Consider the following 11,541-nt stretch of genomic DNA (forward strand, 5'->3'; position numbering starts at 1 on the left):
TTTAACTTTTAAATAATAATATTATCAAATTAAATTAAGTTACCCGCAACCACCCGTCCTGCACATCACGCACCCACTGGTCACCATCCCTTCCTATAGTCATCGACATTCACCCACCACGAGCATCCAACCTGCTGTGTAACTTCTTTAGCAGCAAACATGAACATAGCCGACTCAAATAGTAAAGATAGAGGGAGAAATAACGGCATTTGGAGAACATTAATTGAGCATTGTCTGTGATTGATCATTCTCTTTATCCACGATTCGACAGTGCTATTTATAATTTAAAATGATTTTATAAAATTGAAAAAAAAAACCCGGATGGAATTTACAAAATACTTTTAAAGCAAATAACTTCAATTTTCATTGTCGAAATTGATTAATTGAATTTGTGACAGTGAATAAGTAACTTATGCACTTGACATGTGACCTATGACCTGATTTAATGGCCTATAAACAAATCCTTGAGGCTATGACCAAAATTCTTGAGTTTGTGACCATGACCAAATCTAATGACGGTGAACAAATTTCTTAGATCTGTGACTTGTGACATAATCTAATAGCATGTGATCAAATCTCTTGAATTTGTGACTTGTGATATATGCAATTTGATAGGTCATATATTCAATAGATTTGATCACAGAAACTCAATCGATTGTGATATACTCATCGCCTCCATCACCACTCGTTGACCTTGACCCACCATCAACATTCCACCACAACCACCGCTATCACATACATTATCACCATCACAATTAATAACCCAAAGACTAAGTAAATCAACAACGTCAAAACTTCGATAAAGCGTCCGATCGAAGGAAGAAACATACCAAAAGCATGGCAGCAGCCTATGACAACACAGTGTTGCTATCGCTGTGAGCGGCAATAGTGGCGTGGCAATGACGACGACATCATCATGCCGGCTTATAGTGGAGAACCCAAAGCCAGATACCAAATCTCAAGTCTTAACAAATTGAGAACATGGGTGTCATTTAATCTGGATCGAGCCCATCTGAAACCAAGTCGGAATCTTGATTTTCTGACTAGGTTCGCTTGAGATGGGGCTCATCAGAACCGCTGCTGCACGACGAGAGAGAACGTGAGTGAGAGATAAGATGAGAGACTATTTTTAATTTTGACTAACACCTGATTCATGCTCAAGTAAACTTAATACCAAATTTTAAAATTGACATCTTTAAACATCTGTTGTGTTGTAATTTCCACAAAAAAGTCAAAGAAAGTGAGTCCTACATTGAATTGAAGATAATTAAGGAAAATATCTTTTACTTCTCTTTTTGTTCATCCTCCATTTAATGGACCGATCTACAATCCGATGACAAAGTTACCATAATCTAGCGCACACTACATGCACAGGAAATAAGCATATACTTTCAAACATTCATGAAAGTGAATAAACACGTATAATTTACAACTAATATCTATTTATTCGTCTACTGACATATAACCTTCTTATTTTCAAAACTCTGCCCATCCTTTTGGCGACAACGGCTAATTCCAGATACAAAAAATTCAAAAATAACAACAAATTATGAGACAAGGAATGGCTACTCCATAACCTGGACATTCCAGGCTAAAGAGAGAAGTAATGCAAGTAAAATTTTCACAGCTTTTCAATATTTAGTTTTATGGATCAAGGAGCAAGTACAAGGACTTTAATCGTCCCTTGACTGTTTGCTGCTAACATGGTCGGACTATCACTTTTCCAACAAACAGCACTAATGAAGTATAAACTGGCATCTTCATCGGCTTCATCAGTATCAGAACTGAATCTATGCCAAGCTGCTGGTTTTGAAATAGCCTGTACGATACCCAAATTCGATTCAACATCACATTCCACTACGAGAGATGGTCTAATTTCAAGTGTCAAATGACTTTTTTCGTCAAACATCAACATACCTTGTGATAGACACACACTTCATTTGTTTCACTGCCACAGGCTATATATTCACTGTTTACTGTTAGACCCACAAAATTCTTCTCATTCGCATGTCCTCTAAATGTGCGTACCTGAAGGAGAAATTCACTAGCGCGAAATGAACCTCAACATTCTCAAAGAGTGATTCAATGAATTAAATATTACTTGTACAACCACCACATATCTTCCCCAAGAAAAAAGACCATCCCAGTCCAGATTGGAGCTTGAGACAAAATAAAAGATTAAACAAGCAGAGCATTTATTCAGTTTTTTTCAATCCTTTTATCTAATTCGATTGCAAAATTTTTGAGGCTCAAACTGGATTAAGGGAAAAGATGATTGAACTTTCACGTGCTTCAGTTCCTATACTTACCGAAGAAAAAATATTTGATAATAAAATAGGAATAACATTAAAAAATTATAGCCTAGCAAGGATCATCAGTTACCGGCACATTTTGCTTAACGTCCCAGAGGCGCAATGTACTGTCGGTAGATGCAGAAGCAAGCTCGTTATCTGATAAAAATTTTACATAAGAAACAGCTTTCCTATGCCCACTGAAAATATGCAACGGCTGGCTAGTATTTCTCAAGTCATAATAATGAATGTGATGATCTGCAGAACCAACCTACAAGATACACAAGTATTAGACCTCTGGTGTAGAATTTATCTTGCTAGTATGTTCTGAATGATTTTCACTAAGCTCATAGGACAATAAATGATGAACTTACTGCCACGTTGATACTAGATCCGGGATTATATTTGACAGAACATATATTGGCTTTCATGTCAATATTCAGAACACTCGCTTCTTGGTTTGTACACCAAACTTTGACCTGGTGAACATTTGATATTAGGTTGACATATATTCATTTATCAAGATAACTTACTCCACAAAGATGAGTTCCATTTTAAAAGAAAATCTTTAATAGTTCAGAAACGGATTTCATACAGTTCGAAAAATAAGTCATCCTCACTTAATTCTTGAAAATAAACATGTTCTGGACATATTACACTTGGTCCTATTGGCAATGTTCCAATTTTCCTTTCAAAATACTATCATCACAATGAAACACGAAAAATGTAAACTGCTCACTAGAAATGGGGGAGAGGCTTTCTGAAGGACAGATAATATTTTCACAAAACAAACGATGCACCTCAAGAATAATTAAATCAAAATTCAAGCACCTTGCAATCATCACTCCCAGATACAAGCATTGAAGGCTCCGTACGTGAGAAATCAACACTCCAAGCTCGTTTTTCATGCTCCTCATACTCCATCACACTCTAAATAGATATAAATAAATTCGTATTTTGAGAGCGCGTTCAGCTAAGCATGACCACATTTTTGCACGACCAAGGGAAAACAAGCAGACAAATTATCAGCCTTAGATAATACCTGACGTGTAGTCACATCCCAAACAGTTACTATGCCCTCATAGTCACTACTGGCTATGTGATTTTTTGTGTACTTGTTCCAACTTAAACAGCTGAGTTTGGATCGTGTGGACATTTCCACAACAGGACATTGCACGTTGGCTGGTTCGTTAACCACCTGGAGAACAATAATCATGTAACCTTTTTCTTGTGAAACAAAAAATGTAATCGTCAGAAGATAATGTTCATAATACAATGTCTTGCTAAGAAAGTTAGCACCCGAAAAGTTAACTGAAGCCTCATTTAAGAATTTCATTTCCATAGAAAATTGAATGTATAAAGCCAAATTTTATTGTAAATAAATAAAAAACTGGCATCCATATTTTGTATATAGTCCAAAAAATTCTAGATGAAATTTGAAGCAACCATGCCTATTTTATAAACAAATGTCCCATCCTACAGTATAAAAATGTCAAATGATGTATATGAACAGGTCCATTCCAAAAATGCCAATCTACACCATCTCATTCAAGTTTTGAAACATTTTCCAAATACTAACCGATGAGAACTCAAAAACCTTGATACGCCTTGATACTCCAGCAGTAGCAAATAATTCATCATCTCTGTCAAATTCTATACTGCAACAGTGAAAAAAAAATTGAGGCATAATATGGGTAAACCTTCCACAAGACTGAGAGAAGTCTGATAAGAAACAATTCGAAAGATATTATAGTCATTATTTGATTCAAAAGAGGGGAAAAATGAAAGACCTCAAGGTTTCAAGACTCCTCAGAGCACATTTTGTCTAAATTTTTTCAGATTTCAGATGGCGGCTGCTATCGTGCACACAGAACACCACTATAATCAGATGAACAAAAGTAAATCCAAAACTCAAAAATATAAATCCCTATTTTTCTGAGGTATATTGTCTCCCCATATTTATGATTAGAACTGGTTGGTGAAAAGAACAATTAAATTCATAAATTTTAATTTGTAGATAAGCCCAAACCCGCTATTCCCAGGAGTTATCAATGAAACACAGAAATCTTAGCTACATTAGGACTTCCATAGGCTTTAATAAGTGATTTATTAACATTCATCATCAGCAATGTCTAAAAAAGTAGAAGTTCCAATCTTATCCATATACTACTTTCAGTTATCCTTAATGCTCTTCAAATGATTGGATTACGATACCTAAAGTATCCGAAAAGTGTGGTACAAAATTCTGCTCTCTGTTGAGAGCCTGCTTAATCAAATCTAATGAAGAGTGGAATTTGAGAAAAAGTCTGCACAATATTCAGAAAACTCAACATACCTTGATACAATATTAGCTGAGTGAAAAATATCTCCATGCCTAAGTTCTGCAACGACCCGCAACCGACTAATTGACCAACCAAACAGATTTACTCTGTGAGTTGCATTTTAACAAGAGATACTAAATTCTATTGGGAGATAAAATAACTTACCTGTATCGCGTGAAGGTAGATAGAACAGCCTGAAAATCCTCAAGACCTGCACTGTAACTTTTTTCCCTATTCAAACCATGTGAATCCCTTTGTTGTTGCTCTTGTGACACCCAATACCTTCGCTTTTGCAAGTAACATTCTTGTAGATCATTCAACTGTTGCAACATGACATATTATAGTTAACATGTCAACAAAGATAAAATTACTTTTAACACAGAGCCAAACCAAATAGACATTTTCAATGGTGACTGTTAATATAAGTACTTAGCAACTACAACAAGTGGACTGATGAATCCAAAACACTACAAACAGTAGGACCTGAAAAATTGTATGCCTGAAAGACAGCATGCATAACTGAAGTCTGTCAAACTTGTGAATAAAATAAGCCCAAATGTTTTGCAGGAATTGTAATGCATTCTTAAAACTCGCATTTGGGCAATGAACACTTATAGCATGCCTCTGTTGATAAAAAATGACTTTCCTCTACATGTATAATTTCAACTATATACGTCTTTTTGAAAATCAAACAGTAAATTGCGGAGTTGTACTGAAGGTGCACTGACCTGTGCATGAACCCGCCGCTTTCTTGCCAATGCCAGTCTTGATTGAGTAATGTTTTGAGAATCTGATCCACCAGAAGCATCCTTTCTCAGGATTAAATGACTCGCAGGTGTTTGTGCATCAGTTTTACTGATTTTTGATGTACCTGAACTCATATGACAAAGCCCCTGTGCTCCAGGGGCCCTAGAGACAGTGGCACCACTACGTTTATCAATCAAGGATGGCCACATGTTTCTTGAAGTAGGGTCATCGGCAAGCATTCTCAATTTTGCAGAATATCGGTCTCTGGCTCGATACAGCTCTATTCGACGCCTTTCCACTACATGAATATCTTCTTTAACGTAATGAAGGTCAGCTTGAATCTGGATGACAATTTAAAACACAATTTAAAATAAGTATGACAAGAAACCATGGTTTTGTTTGAGCTGAGGGTAAATTCGTTATTTATTAACAAATGTCAAGAAAAAATTGGTTAATAGGCTTCACAGAGAGGATGAACTTATGATAGGCCAGTTAACAATTTGAACATAAACAGGGAATGTGTTGTAACATCTGAAAATAGCAGATATCTTTTAGCCCCATAACGAATACAAGATTAGTAGAAATGCTCTTCTTCTTGGATTTTCCAAAACAGGACCTTGGAAGTTCAATGATGCCAAGGTATATGACCCAGCAAGACAAACCTTTGCAAACTAATAAATACAGCCTACCACTAAGCTGATTGGGGAATCATATTCCCTTCTTTTCTAAATGTGGTTCTCGCAAACTTCGGTTAGTCCTATGGAAATTCTACTTATCCAAACACAAAAGTTACATTAGCTAGCATAGAAAATGGTAATGATTAAGCCAGAAAACAAGAAAATCAAGTTCAATGACCTCATTGAGCTCGTCAAGCTTTTTCTTTTTTAGACATTGCAGAAAGTCAAACAGAATCTGTAAATTTGTCTCAGCTTCTTCCTGTTCCATTTTACTTTTCTTCTCTGCAAGAAGAGACATGAGGCTTTCGAGCTGCTTAACTGACGCATCACATCCCTGTCTAAATATCAAATTAGAGATACAATATTACACAAGAAATCAGGCATGAAATGCACACGTAGTAAAAGGAAAAAATTATACACATGAATTGAGCCAACTAGGGAAGATCAATAGTTTGCACAATAATCCAATGGACTAGTCTTTGGTTCGTGGAAACAAATTTGCTACCTAATTGACTTGAATACCAAAAACTATCCCTTCACCTAGCAATAAAAAGTATTTAATTGCAAAATAATCCCACATTTCTTACGAATAGCCTATCACCTTCCAACTAGTAGTGGATCCATAACTCACAGCTTGGGTGGCAGCACAGGTTTCATAAATATCTAATGGGGCTGTATTATATTTCCTTACTTACTTGGTGGTTGGGGGAGGCAAAATCATATTTCAAGAAGATCCTTTTTGAAATTAACATTTTGTGAAAAACGTACAATTCTATAAACTAGGAAGGTCAGCTGTTGAGACCAACCCTCCTATAATACACTATTGCCTCCAATAGCGCTAACAGCCATTAAAACCAATGTACTTTTGCAAACATGAGGATTACTAGAAAATTATGTACTCAAGACCATAAATCAGTAGGTAAGAATCCATGCCTCCTGCACATATACCTCTACCATGCACAGCATCCTAAATATTGTAAGAGACTAGTTTCAAGAATGAAAAATTGAAAATTTCATACTTTCAAGGTGACAAGCAATAAATTATTATGGCAATTTCATCAGAAAAACGGCAAAATTGAAATAAGAAACAGTTCCAGTACATACATAAAACTGACCTGCTCTAGAGTGTGGCGAAGTTGTTCCAGAGGGTTGGCAGTTTTAGCTATTTGACGAGCAGATGTCTTCATCAATAACTATAGAATTTGGACATATATCACCATAAGCTCAGTGGAAGATTAAATAGTCTTGCATAACAAGACTAGAAATATTCAGAAGCATTAAAATTGTAAGTTAGGAAACTCACTAACTCAGCAATTATAAGGAAAATGCACCTCCATTTTCTATATGTCATAAATTCCAATTACCATTATGGCACCTGAAAAACTTACTGAAGGAGCCTCTGGCGATCATTCAGTTTTCACTTATGACTAACTATGTGACCAGAGTTTGATCATAGATTTTTTTTAACTCGTAGTTTTTAATAGCAGTGTAACATGACCATGTCTAGGATAAGTTTTTAATATTAATGGTGTTAGTTACTCTTCCGACAAATACATTTCCTCATCTTTCAATCATTGAAATTTTGAATCGTGTACCTCCCATGTCAGGTTACTTTATGATCACAATGCTTGTGAGATCAGTAGATTGGCACTTATTGAACATGAAACTTTTTATGAAAATAACATCTATTCTAGTGAAATATTCTTCTTTCAAAGCAAAGTCCGTTGCAAAAGATTTGATTTCACTGGCATCTTCACAAGAGTTAGCTTTAGATTGGAATGGAATGACAAAAAAGGACTTATGCAGAAAAACCGAAGTCTATTAGGAACAAAGCTTAGATTGTTGTTGTCTTCCAAGCACGAAGCACGAATGATTAATTAGTAAGGATCACCTTTATGAGGAAAAATGAAGAGTCCGACCCCGAATATTTTCTAGCAATAATGGCATTTCGATAACCATATCCTCCAGTTGTTACAACATTATGGAACAAGGAACAACTTTTAATTTCATATTACATGCATGGAAGAGAATTATGATTCTTCCCTTTATTTTCTTTTCTTATGTTTACTTTCATAATTCCAGTTCAGTAAAAAATTTCCTTACATCCAACAACATCCTGGAACATGAGTATTAAACAGTACTCAATTAACCCCAGTCAAACAAACTAAAAATGGGGCCATTTCCCAAAGTTCTAGTTAGCCACAATTGGCAGAAATCAAAACAAAACAGCAGAAACGTTGTCTTTCTAAAACTATCTATATTTTCACTTGCAAGTGGATCTCTATGATGAGATTCTGCTTTGGTAGTCACTTTACATTTTTCTCTTTCTGGAAAATTTATCAGCATTGGCAGAGGCAGTACTCCGATTCCACTGGGGCCTAATTTAAATTTCTAGTAAAATATTGACATACTACCAAGGTGTTTGGTGGTCATGTATTTTGGAATAGTAAATTGACGAAAAATGTGTGGTTAAAAAAGTAAGGAATTTTTTTTGATTTAAGTGAAATATTATTTTAACGTTCGTCCAAAAGAAAAGAAGAGAGAAAAAAAGCATTTTGAAAAAAATGGGTAACAAATAAACATGTAAATACACGGTTTAAATAACAAATGTAGCCCCGAAGAAACGAAAAAATATCGAAACAGCAAAATTTAATTTACATTAGAGAAATCCTAGCATTCGAGGAAAAAAATCATAAAAGAGTAAACCTTGTTGAGTAGGAAGTTAGGGTAAAGATGATTGGTGGTGAGGTGGTGAGAGCAACAAGGACAATCGCTCTTGTTCTGAAGATGAGTAACAATGCACATATAGCAGAAACTATGCCCACACGCCGTCAAAAACGCGTCCTTAATGATCTGCATACATATCGGGCACAAAACATCTTTATCCAGCTCTTCTACCCCCTGCCCCTTCTCCTCCATCGGTATCGAAGGCATAGGCTGAGCTGGAGGAGCTTCGCCGGAAGAATTTTCCGGTTCGGACTTCACTATAGGCACCAGCGCACCCATTGAAGTACTCTCCCCTCCCATTTTTATCTCTCCACAACAAGAGCAGTTTACAGCTCTCTCTCTCTCTCTCTCTCTCTCTCTCTCTCTCTCTCTCTACATGTGGGTGAGGGGAGAGATATGTGTCGATATATGGGGATTATTGTAAGTATTAATAATCCGTACGATCGAAGAGAGGAGGAGGAGAAGGCGGTTACTGTGTGTGGCCTAATGGAGAAGTGGTGGTTCTAGACAGAGATTTGTATGGGTAGAAACAGACCACGTTAGGCGGGCGTTTTTTCGATTCGCATCGGCACTTTTACTAGATTCAAATCAAATAATAGTGCGTGCGAGAGCTATTTTTATGTAAAAATATATTTTAAAATAGTAAATTGATGGAAAATATGTAGTTGAAAAATAAGGAAATTTTTTTTATTTATGTGTAATATTATTTTAGTGAAGAATGTGTGATTGAAAAGAAGAGAGAAAAATAAATTTTGAAAAAAAAAAGATACCAAATGGGGTCCTCCTTGATATTTTGCAATGTTTGACAAATTTAGCCTTTTAGCCTTGTTTGGCCATAGTTTTATAGAATTTATTTTTAATTATATTTTATTAAATTTAGAACTTCTATTAATATTTTAATCATATATTAAATCAATTTTTATTAGTATTCATTAAAAAAATTATTTTCTAATCAAATCAAACAGGGACTTAATGGTAAATAGCACCACAAAGTCTATTATAAAAGGGTAATTATATTCACACCACATTTTTTATTTATTACTCCACATTTTAATTACATTTAATGTTTTTAATCTTTGCTCATTATAATACTTATGTCCTTAATGATTTTTCGTGTCATTCATATCTTAGTTAACACATTTTGTATTTGATAACAGTTGTATATCCAAAAGTCCGTTAACACGACGTGAAACAACTAAGTTTTCCATCATACTTCAAAAAATAAATAAATAAAAAGTGCAAAAGACATATTCCCCTCATTTCAAAGTATGAAAACAAAAATATTTTAATATATATCATCACTGAGGGTGAGACATAGTAATTAATGAAAGATTGAAGATAAGAATTCAAAAAAAAAAAAGTTAAAGAAATAATTGCTATAATGTGTAAAGATTAAAGAGTTCAACTGTATTTAAAATGTGGTGTAACAAATAAAAACTTTTGTATGGCAATATAATCACCTTAAATTATATTCAAAAGGTCACTAAATGCAATTTCATTTTGTAATGGTAAATTTGTCAAACATGAAATAAAATAATGGGAATAATTTTTTACAAAAAGAAGAATTTAAGAAAAAATAGTTATATTCACACCACAATTTTTTTTAATAAATACACCACATTTTAATTATATTAAAGGTCATTAACCTTTATTAGTTATCGCACTTATATTCTTAACTTTTTTTCATCATATTTTATTTTTGACATTTTATTGATCAGAAAATCTTGTCCTTAATTATGGGTTTCGTTTAAAAATATTGTTAATGGCTTTAAAATTAAGGTCAAATATTTAAACGCATTTTATGTTAGGATAAAGATATTTATACAAAATTTGGTTTACAAAAAGTTTTACTCCCTCTCACATGCATTCGGGCCCTGCATAAATAAAAAAATCCAACATATGGTCCCATTTTCTCATTGTGAGTGTAAATAAAAAAAATTTTAAACCAAATTTTGTACATCTAGCATTGTCCTGTATGTTATATCTTGTTTTCCTTAAAAATAAAGCGAACGAGTGTTCTTACTTTATTTAAAAGAAAATATATGTTGGAGAGAAATCATAATCAATAACAATTTATGTTAATTTTGAGAATAAAAAAAATGCGATGAAAAATGTTTGAAATATAAATGTAATAATATGTAATAGTTACGAACCTTCACACAATTAAAAATGCAATATAGTTATTAAAAACTGTAATTTGAATTTATTAACCTTAGAAAAAAAACCCAAAAGATATAAAAGAAATCATCCCACCCAACCCTAGCCACTACCCCCACGAACATCCCCACGAGTTTGCCATTTCCACCACCACCGGCCACCGTAATTCACTGTAAGTGTTATGCCCTAGATCCAATCAATTTAGGTTGTAAACGCTTTTAATATATTTAATGCATTTGATTTTGGCGAGATTTATTATTTATTTAAATTAATTTTGTAATAAATAATATTAAATAATAGAATTCGAAAATCCAATTTTTAGGTAATCTGTTAATTACAAGGAGTTGTGATTGTGAGATACAAATTACATATAATTGGATGTTGAATAAACTATGGTCGTAAGTAGTAACAAGATACGGATATCATTAATACAGTTAGACCATCACGTGTGACATTTCTTACTTGTGAAGTAAGTAGCCGATCTCACGAGCTAAAGTGTGGTGACACTTAAATGAACACGTGGATGTTTTGTTATAAAACAAAACATTGGAGACCCGCTAAGAGATTCCACATGGATAATTATCTGAGTGTCAGTGGCTAATCTCTAACGTTCGGTAGTGG

General features: G+C 34.2%; 1 protein-coding gene across 3 annotated transcripts; it reads right to left on the reverse strand.

Moving 5' to 3' along the window:
- Positions 1-1,373: 1,373 nt before the first annotated feature.
- Positions 1,374-9,304, reverse strand: LOC111395928 (E3 ubiquitin-protein ligase COP1-like). 3 transcript variants are annotated; one of them, XM_023022159.1, is made up of 14 exons: positions 8,743-9,304; positions 7,152-7,229; positions 6,215-6,370; positions 5,484-5,700; positions 5,341-5,402; positions 4,778-4,932; positions 4,627-4,692; positions 3,871-3,949; positions 3,334-3,489; positions 3,123-3,221; positions 2,666-2,770; positions 2,383-2,562; positions 1,918-2,028; positions 1,374-1,819 (listed from the first exon to the last, which is right to left on the reverse strand). In XM_023022159.1, exons 1-14 carry the CDS (start codon positions 9,061-9,063, stop codon positions 1,652-1,654), a joined length of 1,953 nt encoding a protein of 650 aa, XP_022877927.1. In that variant the 5' UTR covers positions 9,064-9,304; the 3' UTR covers positions 1,374-1,651. The 3 variants fall into 3 exon arrangements, with proteins under 3 accessions (XP_022877927.1, XP_022877926.1, XP_022877925.1); XM_023022158.1 differs by having other exon boundaries at positions 5,341-5,700; positions 6,215-6,374; positions 7,156-7,229; XM_023022157.1 differs by having other exon boundaries at positions 5,341-5,700; positions 8,743-9,303.
- Positions 9,305-11,541: the final 2,237 nt, after the last annotated feature.

This window comes from Olea europaea, chromosome 6 (assembly GCF_002742605.1).
Source record: "Olea europaea var. sylvestris chromosome 6, O_europaea_v1, whole genome shotgun sequence".
In the NCBI taxonomy this organism is placed as follows: Eukaryota; Viridiplantae; Streptophyta; class Magnoliopsida; order Lamiales; family Oleaceae; genus Olea; species Olea europaea.

Coding starts and splice junctions, on each gene's coding strand:
- LOC111395928 (XM_023022158.1), bottom strand. CDS start 9,063: ATGGGAGGGGAGAGTACTTCAATGGGTGCGCTGGTGCCTATAGTGAAG. Junction 5,701..6,214: donor AGCTTGACGAGCTCAATGAG/GTCATTGAACTT, acceptor ATTGTCATCCAG/ATTCAAGCTGACCTTCATTA. Junction 2,029..2,382: donor ACGTTAAGCAAAATGTGCCG/GTAACTGATGAT, acceptor TTTCTCCTTCAG/GTACGCACATTTAGAGGACA.